The sequence below is a fragment of the Pipistrellus kuhlii genome, unplaced genomic scaffold (genome assembly GCF_014108245.1).
Source record: "Pipistrellus kuhlii isolate mPipKuh1 unplaced genomic scaffold, mPipKuh1.p scaffold_m20_p_1, whole genome shotgun sequence".
Lineage (NCBI taxonomy): Eukaryota > Metazoa > Chordata > Mammalia > Chiroptera > Vespertilionidae > Pipistrellus > Pipistrellus kuhlii.
Genome location: NW_023425404.1, coordinates 123278629 through 123299754, shown reverse-complemented (window position 1 = coordinate 123299754; position 21126 = coordinate 123278629). Strand labels below are relative to the sequence as shown.

Genomic DNA, 21126 nt, shown 5'->3' with positions numbered 1-21126 from the left:
TCAGCAGGGAGGTGGGCATTCTGGAACATGGGCCATGTGCCCTGCTTGTTTGCACTGCATGTTTCTTTTCTGGACCTCTTTAAAACTGATTTCTGAGAGTTTCCATTTGTCTTTCCACTCGGGATGTTCTTTTTGTTCCAGATGGCCACCAAAGCTGGCGAGCACAGCAGCAGTGGTGGGAGCTTCTCCTGCCTCTGTGGCAGTGCTAAGGCCATCCTCCCAGGGCTCCCGGACTACGAGAGGGCACAGCCCAAGTGCCTGTGCATGAATTTCATGCACCGGGCCTCTAAGTATATATAAAGGCTTCAGTTTTCACATATAATCTTTTTTTTTTTTTAATCTGGGATTTCTCTTTTAAATAAAAAGTGCTATTTTGAATTTTAAGAAAAGCAAAATGAGTCCTTAAAATATGTGGGCATACTTAAAAGGCCACATTGTATGATAATCCAGACTAGGTAAAGAAACAGGCAAAACAGGTTAGCTGTTGCTGGGGGCTAAGAGAAGGCAGTGATCACTGGGTGTGGGCTTTCCTCTCCGGGAGATGAAAACAGATAGTGGGGCTGGCTGCACAGCATAGGGAAGTACTTAATGCCTCTAAATTGCAGTTTAAAATGACTAAAAGGTTACATAATCCTAAATCTAAATTTTAACAAGATGGGTTTTTTTAAGAATTTGAAAAGAAAAATGAAAAAAAAAAAAAATGGTACCACCAGAGGGGAGAGGAGGTCAGCCGTGGTGCCAGGTATAGCTCAGGAGCTGGCGTGGAGGGAGGTGAACAGGTACAGCTCCTGTTCCTCATGTGGGAAGACAGGCCGCTCTGGGCTGCTTCTGGAGCAGTCTCTAGCTCTGAAATTGCTGTTAGAATTGGTCATACACTCGGCTCTGCCACTGGAGGCGGCATTGAATCTAATGACAATAGTGCCTCCAGCTCTATGCGGGCTTGGGTCCTGTAGTTATACAGCTGGATCTGGCTCTGGAGATGCTACAGGAACTGATGCTGGAGCCAAAGCCACTCTGGAGATGGTGCTGGAGCTGCAAGAGGAGGAGAGGTCACCTGCATGCCTCTCCAAAGACAGAACATATCCCAGGATTTTCCAGAAAAGGACGTCTTCCCAGGCTGAGTCCTCCTAATGGGTGATCTGAGGCCACTCTGCTCCTGTCCCTACACCAACCTCTGGTAGCTCTCCCTGAGTAGCCCCAACATCAACCCTTCCCCTATGCTCACCTTTCCACCTCACCCTACGGCTCTGCCTCAGTGGGCTCCTGGTCACCCAGCAGGGTCAAAAGAAAGGAGGCACGGTGCTCCAGGTCTAGGCTGGGCATGCTGAGCTGCATGTCAGTCAGAAACTGGTTTAGGCCAGTGAGGTCCACACCCTCCAGAGGCTGCCCCCCACTGGCTTCAGCCCCAATGTCCCCCTCCATGGAGACAGGAGCCCTCTCTCTTGACCCAAAACTCACTCCTTTAGTTTGTTCCTGGGGTCTGTCATCCTTCTGACGATTAGGGCCGAGGAATCCATATCTAGAGAAGGCCAGCAAGGTGTCACATTGAACATCCCATGTCCTCTACCTGCTGTGATGTCCAGTGACACTGGCTGATGCCCCAACTGGAGTGGAAGCAAGGGAGGGTAGGGATTTTAGTCTGCTCCATTCATTGAGCTATGCCAAATGTCTAGAAAAAAGTCTGCACAGAGTAGGCACTTACTAGATTTATTGTTAATGTGTGGGATCCCTAAACACGACCCGCATGGTTCAGGGCCCACTCAGGGTCCAGTTTCTGGAGAAGGCCGCACACTAAAATGAAGAAAGAAACTGGAAAAGAGTTAATTTGGGAAAATGGGGGCCAGGCAGGAAGTCTACCTCTAGTGCAGCGTTTTTCAACCGCTGTTCCTGTGCCGCGAGATGTTGCCTGGTGTGCCGTAGGTGCAGACAAGACAAGAATTTTATAATTTTTCACTATTTTGTTTACTTAATATTTCATAATAAAGTAATTATAGAATACTTTCTTTGTGTTTATTTGATTCCTATTCAAGAGAATTACTTTATATATATAGTCAATATAGGCACAGAGTTAAATTTTTTTAACATTTTCTAATGGTGGTGTGCCTCGTGATTTTTTTCATGAAACAAGTGTGCCTTTGCCCAAAAAAGGTTGAAAAACACTGCTCTAGTGGGATGACTAACCACTCCCTGGCCTTTTACCATTCCTTTTATTGAGATTCTGAAACAAAGACATCTCTTAGGCGGGAAGTTCCAACAACAGAAAATCAACTTACATTTACATATGATTAACAAATTAAAGTTGCCTCAAGCACCACTATCTCAACTAGACAATGAGTTAATAGCTCCGACCATTCAGATCCATCAAGCTCGGCTAGCTCTTTTTATATTTTATCTCCAGTGACAATGTTAGGTTTCTGTTCCCGGCATTAATGGAATTAATCTTCTCAGATATCTGAGTGTACCTGGCATTAATGGAATCAATCTTCTCAGATATCTGAGTGTATCTGAGGCCCCTCAGCAAGTCCCTAAGAGTCCTTGCTCTGGCTACACCAGCACAGGGGACCGCCCAGATAGAATGTGACACCTCCTTTACAAATGTGAAGCAGCTTGTCCCAGGCCACAAAATAAGGAAGGCTTGAGGCAGAGAGCTTCATGGGAAAGAGAAAAATCATAAATAAAACCACAGTCCTTAGCAGCCCTTTCCACAGGACCAGGCACAGGGTCAGCGCTCTCCATGGCTTATCCCACTCAGTCCCTGACAATAGCCCTCTGAGTTTGGTCCTCACAGTACCTCGGTTTCCACACAAAGTGAGGCTCAGAGAGATGAAGTGACATTCTCGAGACACTCAGCTAGGTGCTGTAGTGGGGGAGAAGCACCCACCTTTTCCACAGCAGGTGTGACCTGTTGGGTGCTGGAGAAGTTTCAGGAGATAGACCGGGAGGCAGGACACAGTAGTCTGCTCTGGAGGACAGACACCGGGTACTTTACCAGCTTTTGCAGTGTGTCTGCCTGCATGGTCCCCACCCTGCAAGTCTCATCCAGGTTCAGGGACAACTTATTTTCTTTTTTTAAAATATATTTTATTGATTTTTTTTTATTTTTTTTTTTTACAGAGAGGAAGGGAAAAGGAGAGTTAGAAACATCGATGAGAGAAACACCGATCAGCTGCCTCCTGCACACTTCCCCTGGGGATGTGCCCACAACCAAGGTACATGCCCTTGACCGGAATCGAACTTGGGACCTTTCAGTCCCCAGGCTGACGCTCTATCCACTGAGCCAAACCGGCTTCAGCGGGACAACTTATTTTCACGCTGGAGTGAGACAAAAGAGGGGCGACTTTATAAACAGTACCAGATGCAAAAATATTTGAGGCCATATTGTGAAGTAAAAGCAATCTATAAAGAATGTTCTGATATTCCCACAAATAAGTAATTTTGTGAGGGTTTTTTTCACAGTAACTGAATAAATCTCCCGCCTCTGAGCTGCTCACATCATCAAGGAGATAGAGGCTAATAATTAAAGGTACCAGGTGTTCAGAGGCAGGGCCACGCCCAGAATGACTGACCCCTTCCCTGCCCCAGTTACTCCAGCGAGCCCAGTGGGCACAGGCCGTCACCCTGGTGGTCAGCCCCAGCACTGCAGCAGCAGGCTGGAGACAACAAAACACACTATTTGTCGGAGTCATCCAGGCAGTGGGGTCCCAGGCCCTGGGTGGAGGGGGCGGTGGGGCCAGGGGGGAGGGGGAGGGGGGGGAGGGTGAATGAGAGAGACCTGGAATACTCTATGCCCCCAGATTCCGTCTATTATCGTGGCCATGGGGTGCCCGGTTCCATTGCTCAGCCAGGGCAATGACTCCGCCCAGTTCCACCTGAGGACCTGAGGCTCCAGCAAGGGTGTTCCTGCCCCTGGTCCCCAAGGAGCGGCCCAGTGCCCTGCCCCGGCCTCCAGGCCGCCCTCTCCCATGCAGCTTAGGGTGTAGAAAGCATTACCGGCCTCAGTGCAAAAGGTCATCGAGAAACAAAGCTCTACACACTCCTAGGGACCAGTGGAATCCTCAGGATCCCTGCCCTAAGCACATCCAGGGGTAGAAGAGGAATCTTATCCTGGAGGCCCCGGACCTAACCTAGTCCCAGGTGCCCAGAGCGGTGCACAGAGCGCCCTAGACGGGGTCCTCTAGGGATTGCCCTGGGGGTGGCTCTGCCGACCCTGGGACCCTGGGGACCCCTGCCCATCTGCCTGGCTTGAGGACTGAGGACCTGCCAGGACCTCAATGCACAGCGCGAGCTCGCGCACCCAGCTTCCTAACGTCTAACTTTCCCGGGACATGTGGGCGTGTCCCCTGGCCCGGGGGCGCGGTCCGCTACCTGGACACCTCAGAGCCCCCGACCAATCGGGGCCCCCGCCGCAGGCGCCGCCCCCGCCGTTGAGATGTCTACTCGCCGGCCACCCCGGAGCTGCCAGCTAATCTGGAGCCCGCCGCGGTGGCTCACCTGCAGAGCAGCCTGGCAGCCGCAGAAGCCGCTCCGAAGGATGGAGAAGATTCCTCTTCTGGGCCTGGGCACCTGGAAGGTGAGGCGGCCTTGGGGTCCAGGAGAGGCGGCGCCTTTCCTTACCGAGGTTCGCCCTGATGTGGAGGGGACACCCGCAGGGACAACCTGGGGGACCCCTGCCTGGACGCCCCGCAGAAACCCGCGGGGACACCTGCAGCCCCCAGTCCCCAGCTAGTCACCTGTAACTCCCGGGGAGGCTTCCTGTGTTGGAAAGATGGAATTTGTAGATCCCCAGATGATCTGGAAATGGGGGTTGTCTCTCTGCTATTGCATATTGCAGCCAAATCATAATTATTCAGAAATAACTTTTGGGAAAGCCCAGAAGAAAAGATTGTCAGGTTTGGGTATAGACAGAAAGAGTCGCAGTCACCTGACTAGATCAGAGGCAACTGTTACTGGAAAGTGGTATAAAAAAGATAAAGGAATCTTGGCATTGCCACCTTGGCTTTAAACAGGAACTTTGTAATTTCCTGTCCCCTGTGTAAAACCTGATAGTGGAGCACCTTGAACTTGGGAACTTTCTCTCCTTTGGCTTTCTGAACTGCCAGTGCTTTGAGGCTTGGCACTAACTAATTTTCAAATGTGCTTTTCTTCTTTTTTTAATGCAGTCTTTGATTTTTTAAAAAAATATTCCTTTAAGAAGTCACCTAGGAAATGATTAGAATAGGAATTAGAATGATCAACCCCCCACTCATCTAAGTATTATTTAAATTATTTCTTCTATCCCCTTAACCACTCTTAGAGGCCAAGGGTGTGGTTTCACTGGTGGTTCTCAGCATCTAGCCAAGGCCATGCATTTGGCAGCCGTTCAAAAAGCACTTTATGGATTTAATTGTCTTGACTTTAATTCTTTTTTAAAAATATATATATATTTTATTGATTTTTTACAGAGAGGAAGGGAGAGGGATAGAGAGCTAGAAACATTGATCAGCTGCCTCCTGCACACCTCCTACTGGGGATGTGCCTGCAACCAAGGTACATGCCCCTGACTGGAATCGAACCTGGGACCTTTCAATCCACAGACCTACGCTCTATCCACTGAGCCAAACTGGTTTCAGCTTGACTTTAATTCTTGTATGCACTATGTCTTCTGCACACAGCTGGGTGCAGGAGTCAATAAGTTCTCACACACAGGGTAAGGAAATGCTGTGAAAGCTGTTGGACTTGAGTGGAATAGAATTGGATTAATCCTAATCACCTCCAAGGCTTCATTTTATGTATTTTTAATCTTCTAAGATTACAAATAAGCTGTTGAAATCTATTGCTCAAGAAGTGCTGCATAACAACCAACCACAAAAGCTGGGTGGCTTACAAGCACCTAGTTTATCACTGCTTGCAGGTGGTCAGCCGGGCAATTCCTTGGGTCTTCTTCATTCTGCAGGCAGCGCCCGGGGAAGTGACTGAGGCGGTGAAGGTGGCAATCGATGTGGGATATCGGCACTTTGACTGCGCCTACCTGTACCACAATGAGAGTGAGGTCGGAGCCGGGATCCAGAGCAAGATCCAGGAGGGCGTGGTTCGGCGGGAGGACCTGTTCATCGTCAGTAAGGTAGGACTGTGCCCGCAGGGAGAGCAGGTGCAGGCTGCTTGGGGCTTGGATGTTGACATAGCACAGGAATGGTTTTCCAGGCTCCCATAGAGCTGCTGACTTCATTCATACTGGGACCAGACCTGACAAGGGCTTCTGCAGCTTTGTGCACGTGCTGGGAGTGGTGCAGGTGAAGGGGCCGGGGACAGTGTGACAGGCAGAAGGGATAATTAGAGCAAAGGCAGGAGGCAGTGTGGTGCTGGTAGGGTGGGGGTGTGAGCATTGAGACCTTTGAGAAGCTTGTTGTTCTTGGACTGAGCAGTGTTGGGGGCGAATAGAAGCAGCGGTGAGGCTGGAGCCGTGAACGAACCTGATTACAGAAGACCTGATCACCATTTCAGGAGTTCTCTTCTCACAGACAAAGGAGCACTGCTGAAGGTTTTACCTTCTGTTGAGCAAGAGTTATTCTGAATAGAGGAGACTGTGAAGGTGAAAGCAGAGTGCCTTTAAACAGGAGGCAGAAGGCAGGAGACCTTAACGGCAGTGTTGGTGGGAGAGGTGACAGCACTAGACAAAATAGCAAGGACATGGCTGGGAAAGACCATCGGGAGGTGAGCCCTGTAAGAAATGCTGGTGACAGCCGAAACCAGTTTGGCTCAGTGGATAGAGCATTGGCCTGTGGACTGAAAGATCTCAGGTTCAATTCCTGTCAAAGGCATGTACCTTGGTTGCGGGCACATCCCCAGTAAGGGGTGTGCAGGAGGCAGCTGATTGATGTGTCTCTCATTGATGTTTCTAACTCTCTATCCCTCTCCTTTCCTCTCTGTAAAAAAAATCAATAAAATATATTAAAAAAAAGAAAAGAAAAGAAAAGAAAATGCTGGTGACAGACCGAGAGTGGAAAATTAAAGAATCCCTTTGCTTTTGACTTTGAAGAAGAATATTAAGACCATCAGGCCAGGAGCAGTGAGTTCACATGGTGGCTGTCCTTCCCGAGCCTGGCTCAGGAACCGGCTCCCTCGTGGACGAGGAGACAGTGGGTTTCACAATCTCCCGGGTGATTGCCACATCTAAATTTTCCGTAATTGCGCCCTCACTGGTTTGGCTCAGTGGAGAGAGCGTCGGCCTGTGGACCGAAGGGTCCCAGGTTCGATTCCGGTCAAGGGCATGTACCTTGGTTGTGGGCACATCTCCAGGAGGGGGTGTGCAGGAGGCAGCTAATCAATGTTTCTAACTCTATATCCCTCTCCCTTTGTCTCTGTAAAAAATAAATAAAATATATTTGAAAAATAAATGAATTTCTGTAATTACAAGCTTTGGTGCTTTTCTGTGTTACCTGGATATAATGCTGTAACTCAAGGCCCAGGTGACCCTAGCCAAGGAATCCAAATCTCTCCTGATCCTCCAATTAGGGAGGTGTGTACCTAGGGTTCCTGTGGCTAGCCAGCAGAGAGGACATTTGCTCCCGGATGGATCATAGCCAGCAGAGGATGTGTGCTCATTATTCCTGAAATTTAGAAAAATCTTGGAAATACACTTTTTTTTAAATCACTGATACACTCACCATCTAGAAAGTGCTGTTGTTAACAATATGATGTATTCTAGTTTCTTTTTTGTAAACATACTGTACCTGTAATTTGGTTTCATATATTTTATCCTCTTTCTTTTATTTATCTCTTTTTGTTGTTGTTTTGTTTTGCTCTTGCTGCAATGGTGCCTAAATAGTATACTAAAGGAAACAATAAGGAGAAAACAAATTACAAACTTTTTACTTCACAAAGGGTGTAGATGGACATGCTAAGTATAAGGTCGTGTGTGTTAACTTACTTACCTAGTGTAATCTGCAGGATAATGAGACCCTTATAACAGAAAACCTTTAACATAGAGTCTGTTCAAGTGGGAAACTCAATATATAAATTCTTCTGATTTTTTCTCATATCTTCTCTGCCCATGGGGATGGATGGAGATATATACAATATATATCTCCTGATCCTCCAATTACTATATATATATGTATATAGTATCAGCAGTGAATCCAAATAACCAGACAGCTCTCCCACCAAATAATTTCACAGTGTTCCTCCCTCTCCCCCCACTTTTCCTGAGGAGAAATCAGGTAGGAGGAGCTGAGTTTTCCCTCCCTGTGGACGCCCTGGACCATTGGAGAATAATGTCACATTCTGTATTTATGACCACTTGATCTTAGATGCTGTTTGTCTTCCAGATCCTGGGTTTGTGGGGCCCAGGGGTCAACAGTGGCTCTGTGGCCGATTGTCATGATTTGTGGACCCAGATGTGTCAACAGTGGCTCTGTGGCCGATTGTCATGGTTCTCCTCTCCCTTATAGCTCTGGTGTACCAGCCATAAGAAGTCCTTGGTGAGACCAGCCTGCTCCAACACTCTGAAGGCCTTGAAGTTGGAGTACTTGGACCTCTACCTCATCCACTGGCCCATGGGTTTCAAGGTACTGCCCAGGCCTGGTGAGAGCCCCCACTGACAGCTTCTTTCCTGGTCATGCTCCAGTGGGTGGTGTAAAGAGCTGGGCCAGCAGCCAGGGCACAGAGAGTCCAGGGCTGCATCGGCCACACACACACATTCCATTATCTCTGGGCCTCCACTCAGGAGAGGCTTGGCCTCGAGGACCTCTAACCAATTATGGTTTTTGCTTCTAAGCCAGTCATTTCTTCCTCCAAGCCAACAGAGCAGTCCACTTTTTCCACAGGTCTTTAGGGGAAAACAGGTGTCCGGACAGAGGACACACTGCTACCCAAAGCTGCCACTCATGTCATTTCCCGGGTTCCAGGGAGTTCCTTGGCCCCGTCTCCTTGTGCAGGTTATGAGCTCTTTGGAGAGTGAAGGCTGCTTTGCCATATGGGAGACGCCTGCTTATCCACTTGCAGCAGGTCCAGAGGGTTCTGGAGGGAGATTATTTCTCCATTTGGTGTTATTCTCTCTATTTGATAGTGCTCATACCCTCTCCCCTCCCCTGACACACCTTACACCCTGCTCAGATGCTTTACCAACCTCAGTCACAGTTTTGTCCTGGCCAGGATGTCCCTGTGCAATGCCCCAGGCCTAGATGACATCCTGGCTGACCCAGGGCTCAGGCACACAGGTGGCACCGCGATTCCTGAGAGAGGACGCTCTCCCTACGCTGGGGTGGATGGTGGCTGCACTGGAATCTCCCACGTGTGCACCTTGTTGGAGGAGCTCATGGTGTGTGTCGAGCTGACAGGTTTCTTTTAAAGTTAATGGACAAAAAGCACTTCATTCCTAGCACAGCTTCACTCTCAGGCTTTGTATTTAATTTCAATAAAGGACGTAGCAACTGCACGTTAGTCACGCCGCTAGTGGAGAACAGAAAATTCCCAGAAAGTGAAATGAGAGAGGATGATTCAGAAATGATTTCTGTCTGTAAAATCTGCCTGTGCACCCAGAGAGCAATGGGTAGGTGATGTCCGTAGCTGTGTCACACGTACTGTCAGCGGTCCGTGCTCTTTTAGCATTGAGCCAGACACTTTTTCAGGCACCTGACAGGCATTGTTCATTAATCCTCACAACAATTATGTGAGGCAGGTACTGTTAACACCCCCATTGCACAGAGGGTACCATTGAGGCACAGTAAGACTTAGTGTCTTTATTGGGGCCCAGAAGCGGATGCTCAGGCAGACATGGGTTACTGTGCCTCACCCTCACCTTCTAGCAGATCCCTGACTGGCTCCTGGTGGTCAGCAGCCCTCAAGGACAAGGCCAGGTAGCACTTGTACATAGAGGTCTGGACATACGTCAACATGGGAGGATGCTTTGACATGAGACATTTAGTTGCTTCATCATGAAAATTCCTAAAAAATGTGCATCAAGCTGCAATTTTAGACATTGTTCCCACCATTGCTTAAGAGAATTTTTGAAGCCCCTTGTATTCTGGCTTCAATATCTCTCACCATGATATAAATTCTAAGAAAAGCAGAGAAGAGCCTTGGAGTGGCTCTTCTTAGGAGAAAGTTGACTGAGCTCTTAGGATAAGAAGGCAAGACCCCTTGCCCTCCTTTTTACCTGAAATTGCTAAACAATGTTCTGACAACAGACAAGGATCCTAGGTCCTTCTTTCCTGACATGTGAGAGGTGGGCAGTGAACATCCAGGCTGTTGGGAAATTTGCTGGCCACCGAGCCACCCAACCCCCTGTCTTATAAAGGTGGAGATAGGGCATGGAGAAGGGAAGTCACCTGGCGAGGACTGTGCTCAGACCCAGATCTTCTGGCCTAGCATTCTTTCCCCATGTCTTGATTCTCCCTCCATCCAGTCTCCTGTTTAGAGGGTGACTACCAATAAGCCCCCCTAAGCTCCTGTCTTCTTGTTCTAACAGCCCGGAGGGAAAGAGCTGCCCCTGGACCGCAGTGGCATGGCGATTCCCAGTGACACTGATTACCTGGACACCTGGGAGGTAAGCTGAGCTGGCCAGCCGCATCTTCCTCCTACTGATGGGCCTCAAATGGGAAGCCAGGGATCCTGAGCTCCTTGCGTTCAGAGATACCAGGTGGTCTCCTCACAAGGCAGGTGTGCAGCACGAAGGGACGCCTGTCTGTGGGACTCAGAGCCCAGTTTCCTCTTGTTCATCTCTCTGAAACGTGTATTTTAAGGATAACTGACCCAGACCTCCCTTTATTCTTAAATGTTTATTTTTTGTATTGAAAAACATCACATGTTCACTACAGAAACTACAGAAGAGAATAAAAAGAAAATAAAGAGTCCATTTTCCATGGCCACTTTATAATTCCTTTAGCTCTTTTGTAAGCATTTCAGAATGAAAACTTGGACAGATGGTGACATTGGGGTGTATCTTGGAGATGCATGGAGGAAGGGACCACATTTCTAACCTGCTGCCAGTGTCTGCACAGGAAGGGATGAGGCCTGAAGTAGAATGTTGAGCTTGGGAGTCAGGGAAAGTGGCAGGTGTGAGGTGTGGCAGTGAATTGACGGTGTGGCAGAAGGAGAGGAGGTTCCTGCTGACTCTGCTCACCAGGTGCCTATAATCTTGCAAGTCAACATAAGGGTGAGTGTGAGGCAAGGGAAGAAAGCAGGTTCACAATGGAACTTGCTGAGTTTAGGGAGATGCGACGCTGGAGCCACTGGTATGAGATGGATAGGTTCAGGGGTGGGAGTGCCTGAGGTCATCCAGGCAGAGGGAGGAGGGGAGCACAGTCAGGGAGGAGCTCCCAGGTCAGGCTATTCTCGAAATGGGCGAATCGACCTCACTTCACAGAGGTTAACTGAGGTGTCTGATCTGTCGGGAACAGTGCCCGGGGAGCTGCAACCCTTTGGTCACAGGGTCACAGACACTGCCTCTCCTGAAAGGCATGGCTGCAACTCTAGGCTGTTTGTAGCATGAGTGAGGTCAGGGTGACCATGCAGTGCACCCTGACATTGGCCACCAGCCCTGTGGCCACCAGGACTCATGCTGACTTCTTAGCCTGGCACCAGGCCATGCTTTTCCTGAATCTGAGAGCTAGTCTGGCTTGCTGGCCAATGGACAGCACAGAGTAGGGATTCTGCTCTCAAGCCCCTTACAAGGTAAAAGGTGGTGAGTTAGAACGATGGTGCATAATCATGCCGAGGAAGATGGTCATTTGGGTAGAAACTGGATGAGCAGATACAGTCCGCAGTGGACATCCTTGTTGATATCCTATCAACAGACATTCAGAGTAACAGAAATAACAGGTACATGTGCTGAGTGTGAACTAAATGTCCTGTGTTCCTTATTTGATGTAATCCTTAGCCCTGTTTCATGGTAAGGTTGTAACCCACTTGGCAGATGAGAAAATTGAGGCTTAGTGAGGACATATAATGATGAAATGGGGGGAAACTTCAAGTACAGAAATGCTTATAACACATGAAGTCAAATATTTGAAGACATTTTAAGATTTTTGGCAGAGCCAGTTTTAGGATACTGTGTGAAGGATTGGGGATCTCAGATTATTAGTGGAGTAGACAGAGCCCATGCATCCAAAACAATTACATTGTTCTCTCCAGGCCATGGAGGACCTGGTGGTTGCAGGGCTGGTGAAAGCCATTGGGGTGTCCAACTTCAACCACGAGCAGCTGGAGAGGCTTCTGAATAAGCCCAACTTGAGATTCAAGCCATTGACTAACCAGGTGAGTGTGGATGGCTAAGCTGCTTGAAAGAATGGAGTCAGCTTTTCATCTGTTGCCTCCGCATGGTTACACTGGAACATGAAGTAGGCATTTTCTCCTGAGGCTGTCAAAAGTCATGACTATGGTGCTAGTCATTTTGCCTCAGTGGATAAAGCAGGATCTCGGGTTTGATTCCAGTCAAGGACATATACCTTGGTTGCAGGTTTCTGGTCCTGGTCAAGGTGCGTGCAGGAGGCAACCAATCAATGTGTCTTTCTCACATTGATGTCTCTCCCTCTCCCTTGCACTCTCTCTAAAAATCAATGGAAAACTATCCTCCAGTGAGGATTAACAACAATGAAGAAAGGCATGACCATGGAACAGTTGGGCAAATGGCAGGTGTATAGGCAAGACCCTTTTAAAAGGCTCATCAGGTGAGGTGGAGTCCTTGGAAGGCAGGGTTTTCACTTCAGCTATGGAGTGGTCACCAGGTATGCTCAGAAGTGGCAAAGGGTACAGTCAGTCCTGATGCCTCATTAATGATGGTCAGAGGTGGTACTGGCTTCCTGGGGCCTCACCAGGGACCCTCCCTCTGCAAGATCACAGCCTCTATGAGACTTTAATGATGAGAAATGACTTGTGAGGAAAGGGTTACAGTATTTTCTAGACTAGCTGCCTTCCTATGTAAAAAGGGGCCCTTATTTTACTTAAACTTGTATTAACATGTTGTGTACCATACATGCAAAAAAGTGCACACATAAGAATGGAGCTTGATAAGTTCTCAGAACTGGGCCTCACTCTCCACCAGCCCCCAGAGCAGGGGTGGGGGACTTCTGGTCCGCGGGCCATATAAGACCAGTGGAATCATTTGGTCTGGCCCTGCCAAGGCATGAGGGGTGAGTTAATTAAATGTTTGACTAAATTCAGCAGGTTAATTTTTAAGTAGATCATTTTGTATGGCCGTCGAATAAATATCCAAGTGGCCCTTGGCAGAACAAAGGTTCCCAACCCTGACCCAGAGGAAGAAACAACTAAGAGCCCTTACCCTGCTGCTTTCTCGTCCCCACTGCTTGCCAAGGGCAGCTACTGTTCCAAGTTCTGACAGCACAGATTGGCCTTTGGGCTTTACATAGAGAACTAGAGGCCTGGTGCACAAAATTCGTGCATGGGGGTGGGGGTGTCCTTCAGCACAGTCTGCACCCTCTCAAATCTGGGACCCCTTCAAGGATGTCAGACCACTCATTTAGGCCCAATACTACTGGGATTGGGCCTAAACAGGCAGTTGGACATTTCTCTCACAATCCAGGACTGCTAGCTCCCAACTGCCCTCCTCTACTGGCCCAGTCACCCCTAACTGCTCTCCCTACTAGCCTGATTGCCCCCAACTGCCCTCCCCTGCAGGCCTGGTTCCTCCCAACTGCCCTCCCCTGTAGGCATGCACCCCCCATCTGCCCTCCCCTGCAGGCCAATTCCCCCCCCCCCCCCATAGGCCTTGGTCTCCTCTCCAACTGCCCTCCCCTGCAGGCCTGGTCCCCCTGCCAATTGACCTCCACTACAGACTTAGTACCCATCCCCCAATTGCCCTCCACTGCAGGCCTAGTCTCACCCCCAACTGCCCTCTCCTGCAGGTCTGGGTCCCCCCCCAACTGCTCTCCCCTACAGGCCTGCCCCCCCCCCCCCCAATTTCTCTCCTCTGCTGACCTGGTCTCCCCCAACAGGCCTGCCCCCCCCCCTCCCAATTGCCCTCCTCTGCTGACCTGGTCTCCTCTGCTTGCCCAGTCACCCCTAACTGCCCTCCTGCTTGCCTGATCACCCACTACTGCTCTCCCCTGCAAGCCTGGGTCCCCCCCCCCAACTGCCCTCCCTTGCTGGCCTGGTCTCCCCCAACTGCCCTCCTCTGTTGGCCTGGTCACCCCTAACTGCCCACAATTGTCTTCCCCTGCAAGCCATCTTGTGGTGGCCATCTTGTGTCCACGTGGGGGCAGCCATCTTGTGTCTTGGTGTGATGGTCAGTCTGCATGTTACTCTTTTATTAGACAGGATGTGATGCGCGATGGGCTTTCCTTACTCAGCATTGTATGTCAGGTCCTCCTGTATCCAGGTGTGATTTGCCCATCCTTGTTTCCCTGTGGTATTCCATCCCGTGACTATCCTCTCAGTTGGCAATGGGTACATGGGTAGTTTCCAGTGTAGGGGTATTAATAATAGAACAGTATGCTCTATTCTATTCTTTTTATAAATAAACTTTTTCAGTGGAGGTATAACACAAGTACAGAAGAGTGCACGGATCTTAAAGGACACCGCTCAGTGAATTTTCACAAGGGACCAGACTCAAGTCTTCAGTACCCAGGGCAAGAGCTGGAAGTCCTCAGCCTTCTGGAAGCTCTTCTGGTCACCTCCCATGAGGAGTGGCCGGTGTCCCGACCTGCAGCCTTGCTGAGCTCCCCTGCTTTAAAACCTCACATTCAGTTCTGTGCAGACTTTTGTTGAGTGGCACTTTAAATCATGGGGAGAGGTGTGGCCTGGTCTGTGGGGTGAGGAGGGGCTGCAGGGTCTGTTTCCTAAATACTATGGGGGAACCCTTTGGGAATGCACCCTCAGAGGAGTTCTCAGAGAGCCAGTGGCTTATCTTAGGGGTCCCTGTCAGCTCTGCCTGTGGGTCCTGACAGCTCAGCGGGGAACCAGCGAGGGCACTGTCCCTGGTTCTGAATTCACTTCTGCCAGTGAATCTGATCAGCTTTTTACCAGTGTAGTACTTAACTTTGAGTTCACACAGAACTTGGAATCATACATGAATATGTAGAGTGAGGAGGAGACAGGAATCTGCTCCTGATTTTCTTACACCATCCCTTGGAATCAACTGTAGCACGTGTTTGTCACACATAACCCCCCAGCTTCCTTCATTTACTCAACACTTTCTGAGCTTTGTTCTATGCCTAGCTTATTCCAGAGATCAGGGGCATGTCTTGAACAAAAGAAAATCAGACTCAGAACCCTGCCTTCATGGAGCTTATGCCCTAGAGGCAATAATAGACAGTTGCAAAGAATGACAGCACATAAAATGTCAGCTAATGATCCATGCTACAGTGCAAGGTAAAGGCAAGGAGGAGGTAGGAGGCTGCACTATTACCTCAAGCAGTCAGTGAGAGCCTTGCTGAGTAGGGATTCTTGAGCATTCAGATGGGAAAGGTGTTCTTGGGCTTGCTTACAGTAGATAGCCTCTCGGAGACCCCTCAGCTCAGCCTGGTACTTTCCAGGCATGGCCACGCGAGCCTGGAGGTGGGCCATGTAGCTCATCAGTGATGGAGCCAGGGCATTGATGTGGATCCTCTTTTATAGTGCCCTGTTAGTCACAATGGTCTCTGGTCAGCTGTGATTCTCTTTGTAGGTTGAGTGCCACCCATATCTTGCTCAGAAGAAACTGATCAGCTTCTGCCAGTCCAGAGATGTGTCCGTGACTGCTTACCAGCCCCTCGGGGGTTCCAGGTAGGAGTTTGTGGCCGGAAATGGATGCATGCCTCAGTTTCATTTACAGGGTAAGGTTTAAGGAAGGTTTAGGCAGGCTGTGGACACCACGGGCCTTCAGCAGGTAGGACTGAGAGAGGAGCTGGTTCACATAGGACAGTAGTCATCTTCAGTGGCTGCCTCCTGAAGGGCAGTGATGTTTAAGGGCCATAACCAGCAGGAAGCAACCTCTCTGCTGAGCTCTTTCCTGGTACCTCCCGTGCTGTGCCAGACCTCTCTAGGGACAGGTCACAGACATCCTGATCTCTACGGAATCATCTTCCCAGAACCCGAACTGTATGCTGTGCCCCCTACATCAGCGGATGAGCCACCACCCACTGGCCACGTGGGCCAGAAATGTATTCCCTTTTTGATCTCTCCTCATACCCCCAATCCAACTTGACAGCAAGGTGCACTTGTTATTTTGCCAGGAAACTTGGATTCTATCTCTTGATTTCTGTTCACACATAATGCTGTCATGAAGTATGAATTCTCTCCCGTGATTACAGCAGCCTGTTAACACCTCCCAGGTCTGCCTGGTTCTCATCCACTATCCATACAACAGCTGAAGGGAGCCATCTCATTGTGACTGTGTCATTCTCCTGCTTACATATTCTTCAATTCCTGGTCTGGCTCCTGCCTATTTCTACCTATTCCTGCACCATGCTATGAGCCAACCATCTGAAACTATTTGGAGCTTCTGCTTTCTAGTCTCTGTGCTTTTGCAAATACAGTTCTCTTTACCTGAAAATCTTCTTATCTTTTTTTTCTTAACCTGGCTTACTCCAATTTCTAATATAAGGCTCAGTTCAACACCACCTCCTTCAGGGAGCCCTCCCGATTTCTCCTTATTTGTGTTGCCCTTATTTGTGTTGCATCCACAGCCCTTATCACACTATCTTGTCATTATTTTCTTCTCATTTTCTTCTACTTGTAAGAACTATTTGAGTTGTGGGGACTGCATCTAAGTAATAACTCTCATACTAGCCCCTAGCTCAGTATTAGTGGTCCAGGAAAGGCTGAGATTATTGGACTGTTATTGCCTGTGTGTTTCCCAGATGAAGTGGTGCAGATGTGCGTGAAGTTGGTAGAGTGAGGGAATTCCTAGTGTCTGGGTTGTATTCACAGATGAGCTTGGGGTGGAGGAAGCCAGTGAGAGAGTGGGTGGTGGGAGCCACGTGAGAGAAGGGAGGTGACCAATGTCCCACAGCCAAGAGGGGTGGATTCTGTTTGGTCCCTTCATAGACACTGAGGATGGTTTTCATCTCAGTAACTGCTTGAAACACAGTAACTACTTTAAAAACGTTCACTAAGAACAATAGCTCTCCAAGGGCCGAGGGCCGCTTGACATCATGGAAGGTCAGACCCAGGGTCAGTCTTCACAGTCTCTGCATAAAGCACATGTGTCAAACACAAGGCCCGAGGGCCAAATCCGTCCCGCCAGGCCTTGCAATGTGGCCCGCACCGCGCTGTCATCACTGCACTCCGCTGCGTTTCCATCACAATGACAGTTTATGACTGTTCAGTAAACCATTTGGCCCGCGATTTAGGCTGGATTTTAGATTTTGGCCCCTTCTCTGATTGAGTTCGACACCCCTAGCATAAAGGCTGCACAGGCCCACTGTTTCAGCTTTCTCTTGGGGTTAGAGGTGAACTTTTCCGAGATGCTATCCATTATCAGTTCATGCTGATGGTGCTGTAGACAATACTCTAAGTCCTACCGAAGAGGTCAGAAGTCCCAGGGGCACAGCACTGCGGAGAGCCTGTGCTTCAGACACTCTGATGTTGCTACCCGGGTCTTCAGACAAAGCACTGACAAGATGTGAAGGCCAAGTGTCCAGCTGCATCCTCCCAAAAGTCAGCCGTGGCTATCACTAGACGGTGGACTTGGTGACAAGCGTTTCTGCACCGTTTAAATTTCCCACACTGAGCATGTATCATGATCAGACAAAAGTAGATCTAGAGTTTCCATTTTGGAGAAAGTCTTGTTTTCAAAGAAGGAGGTGCACAGATTTGGTCGTGCAACCCCTGCAAATGTTCTCCTTAGTGGAGGTGTGGACCTGATGGACAACCCCGTAATCCAGTCCATTGCACAGAAGCACCAGAAGACCGCAGCTCAGGTAAGTGGATACCTTCTGGGCTGGGCGGGCTTCTTTCTGCTCACTGCAGGAGCCATGCATGGGCATGGGCGGATGCCTCGCTGTGGCCCAGCAGGTGACTAAGAGAACTGTTCAGTGTTCATCAGCCCCTTAAGGATGCTGTGGTTCCATTCATTCAGGCCCCAAGATCAATTCTCTACATGCCATGGTCCCAGGCTTCCTCCCGCGGCCCACCAGTTGAGTGGACCCCAAAGGAGTTTATGACTCTCTTCCTTGTTCTAATGTCCAGCGGTTCATGGGACTGGACATGATAGCGAACTCTGTTATGGCACTGGCATGTCCTCAGCTCCTGGGGCCAGCGGCCATCCCTCCAGACATTCTATGGGACAGTGCAGAAATGCCACGATAGTGCCTACTGCCCGGGTCACTGGGCTTCCCTGCAGTGAAACATGACTCAGAAGGGAAGCAGTTGGCTTCTGACTCTGCTCAATTCCCTTCGTCTCATACTATGCGTTTTCCCCAGCAGATTTTGATCCGGTTTCAGATCCAGAGGAATGTGATCGCCATCCCCAAATCTGTCAACCCGAAGCGGATTCTTGAGAATATCCAGGGAGGTGTTCTCCTTCTTTGACATCAGTGGGTTTGGGGAACTGTATGAGCTAGGCAGCTACACACTGCAGCAAGCAGGCCAACCTGTGAGGCTCTGACACAGCAGAGGGGCGGGGAAGCATAGGCCACGCCCAGTGGATACAGAGCTTCCCCTGGCAGACACCCATCTGGGGGATGTAGACAAGATTAAATGGGGAAGGACTGATGGTGAGGGACCAGGGCGCCAGCCAGGCCACCTACCATCCAGCGCCTGCTCTGTGCCCAGCACCACTCACTAGTGCTGGCCCATGGCTGCCCATCCTGATGAGAAGGACCCTTCCAGACTGTTCGTTTCTTCCCTTAACCCACATTGCCCAGGGCCAGCTCCCCTGCCAGGCAGAACTGCTAACAGGGAGCCCATGGTTTCTGCTAGGCAACCGTGGAGGATCTCCGGTGGGCAGGAATTGGTCGGGGCCTGTCGCCTCCTGAGTGAAGATGGACTCTTTTCTGGTCCTTAGCGGAGGCTCAGGGCTGGCTCTCCCATGTGAAAAGCTGTGGTTGCAGGAGCAGGTCACAGTCCTCAGGCCTGTTAGGGGCCAAGTAAGGGGACAGCTTAGAATACATTTTAGAAGGAACAGAAAGTCTGTACTCAAAAGTACACGGTGTTACTATAAATATTTCTCTTTTTTCCGCGTCCAGCGCGGCTAGAGAGAGCAGTCCTGTTCCTGAGTAGGGGCTTCTGGGGATTGAGAAAATGAAAAAGAGACAGACACAGAGGTAGAAGGAAAAGGCTGGGGCCAGGTGGGACAGCTGTCCTCTGATGGAGAGGCAGCGACCCAGAACCATAAGAGTTTATTTTATAGTCTGATTATAACAAGATTAACATGTATACAAACGTTCTTGTTTTGGCAACACTTGCTGAACCTCCCACAGCCCATTAGCTTCCTAGGAAGGAACTAGGGAGAGCTACCAGGTCAGGTTTAACAATGCGAGGCCAGCTCTGCCCTCCGGCTGGGACTTGTTTGTGGCCCTGCCACAGGTCAGCCCGAGGCTTCACCCTAGGCCTAGAGCCTCCCTACCTGTTACGACTGTTATTAGAGTTAATGCTCTGTGGCCCAGACTCCCCTCACTGCTGGGGCCTGTGGAACACATGTTTGTGTTTTGGATTTGTGGTGTTTTGTTTTTGTGTGTTTTATGAGCACTGGGAAAAATCCTTCACTGCACCCTTTGACTGTCCTGGTGTGCTCCTCACTTCTGTGGGACGAGCCCAGCACAGATCTCATCTTTCCAAGGGTCCTTGCTGCAGCTTAAATGGCCCAAGTCTCAGTGCATCCTGGGAACTGAGGCTGAGGGCCAGGGAATATGCCAGGTGCCACATGAAGTGTTTCTTTCACATCCTAGTGTCCCCCAGAGGCCCAGCACAGTGCTCAGCAGGTGATACGTGCTCATTTAGGTGTTCACTGAACTGACTTTCCCATGAACATTTTATTTTGGTTCCAGGTGTTTGATTTTGAGTTACCAGAAGAGGATATGGACGCCCTTTTGAGCTTGGACAAGAACCTCCGACTGACCAAATTCTCCACGTAAGAACAGCTCCTTCACTACACTGGAAATAGGGGACTCGATATTCAGATTGAGCTTTTGGTTCCTGGATGGATATTTATTGTATGTTTTAGGTTATTAAATGATCTCAGAATTCTTTCCTATTTGGGAATGGGCCGGTGAGGGAACCCAAAGATGAATTTTAGACACTAGAGAGTATAAAAATATAGAATTGTGTCATTTAAAAATGTTTCTCTTAAAAATTGTAATCCCTCTTTGTTTTTGTCTTTGACTTGTTCCCCGGTTTCCAGAGCTGTAAGCCACAAGGACTATCCTTTCCACATAGAGTACTGAGCCTGCTCCTGCTCCCCTCCCTCCCGCCCAACAAATCTAGGGTTGAAGGGCTCCCGCCCAGCAGCACAGGGCTCTGCCTCAAAGGCACAGACAGCCTGGCCAGGGATGGGAGGGACAGAGGCTAAGCTCCCTAAGAAATCATCAGACTCGGTGAGAATGAAGGAGGAAGCATCTGAGAGTGTGCTGCCCACGGAGTACTGGGAGACCAGCATGAAGAACCTCTACAGCTGTGACTCAGCTTCAATGAGCCCCTCCTCTCTGCCACCCACCAGCGCCCCCCCCCCCCCCCAGATGATTTTATAGCAAAACCCTTACCTTCACATCTGGAAAGGAGGACAGGAGGACTGGGTGAAAATGATGAGCTGTCTTAGTTCAACGAAGGCCTTTTTTTTCTTACTTACAATCTAAATTTTAGTTTTAAAACACTAATGTTTGAGAAAGTTTTCTGGGAAATCAGATTTGATCAGGCATAAATAAACCTGTGAAAACAAACCAGAGATGGATGTGGTCATTTCCCCTCATGGCCTCAATGTTCAGTCTAAGACAGTGGAGTGGATCTGGGGCAGGAGTACTACCCCTTAGGAAAAAACAGGGTGGGTATCCACGCAGGGCAGTGTGTGACTCCTGCCCCCTGCAGGTTCCTTCCAGTTTGGCCCAGGAGCTCCCTCCTCCTGGGACTTGCTACCAGGGCTTCTGGATGCATCTCCACCACACACCCTGTCCAGCTCCGAGCCCCGCTCCCACACACATCTCCAAGGATGGAACTTACTTGATGCACTAGGCATTTCCACCTTCCCCAAAGACTGTGCCTCCTCAGGAGTTAATTACT

General features: G+C 49.5%; 1 protein-coding gene and 1 long non-coding RNA gene across 2 annotated transcripts; one reads left to right on the top strand and one right to left on the bottom strand.

The window, feature by feature from the left end:
• Positions 1–301: 301 nt before the first annotated feature.
• LOC118702308 lies at positions 302–4244 on the bottom strand. Its single transcript, XR_004982689.2, has 3 exons — positions 4120–4244; positions 2882–3063; positions 302–1032 (listed from the first exon to the last, which is right to left on the bottom strand). It is a non-coding gene; the product is annotated as an uncharacterized LOC118702308 (long non-coding RNA).
• Positions 4245–4289: 45 nt separating this feature from the next.
• Positions 4290–20789, top strand: AKR1E2 (aldo-keto reductase family 1 member E2). The gene is made up of 10 exons (XM_036408128.2): positions 4290–4570; positions 5933–6100; positions 8427–8543; positions 10445–10522; positions 12109–12231; positions 15599–15696; positions 17762–17834; positions 18340–18423; positions 19902–19984; positions 20255–20789. The coding sequence occupies exons 1-10, from the start codon at positions 4430–4432 to the stop codon at positions 20295–20297; spliced, it is 1008 nt and encodes a 335-aa protein (XP_036264021.1). The 5' UTR covers positions 4290–4429; the 3' UTR covers positions 20298–20789.
• Positions 20790–21126: the final 337 nt, after the last annotated feature.

Bases quoted from the DNA above. Each gene is read 5' to 3' on its own strand.
- AKR1E2 (XM_036408128.2), top strand. From the start codon at position 4,430: ATGTCTACTCGCCGGCCACCCCGGAGCTGCCAGCTAATCTGGAGCCCG. The intron at 6,101-8,426 runs GTAGGACTGTGC...TCTCCCTTATAG, and splicing joins ACCTGTTCATCGTCAGTAAG to CTCTGGTGTACCAGCCATAA. The intron at 17,835-18,339 runs GTAAGTGGATAC...TTTCCCCAGCAG, and splicing joins ACCAGAAGACCGCAGCTCAG to ATTTTGATCCGGTTTCAGAT.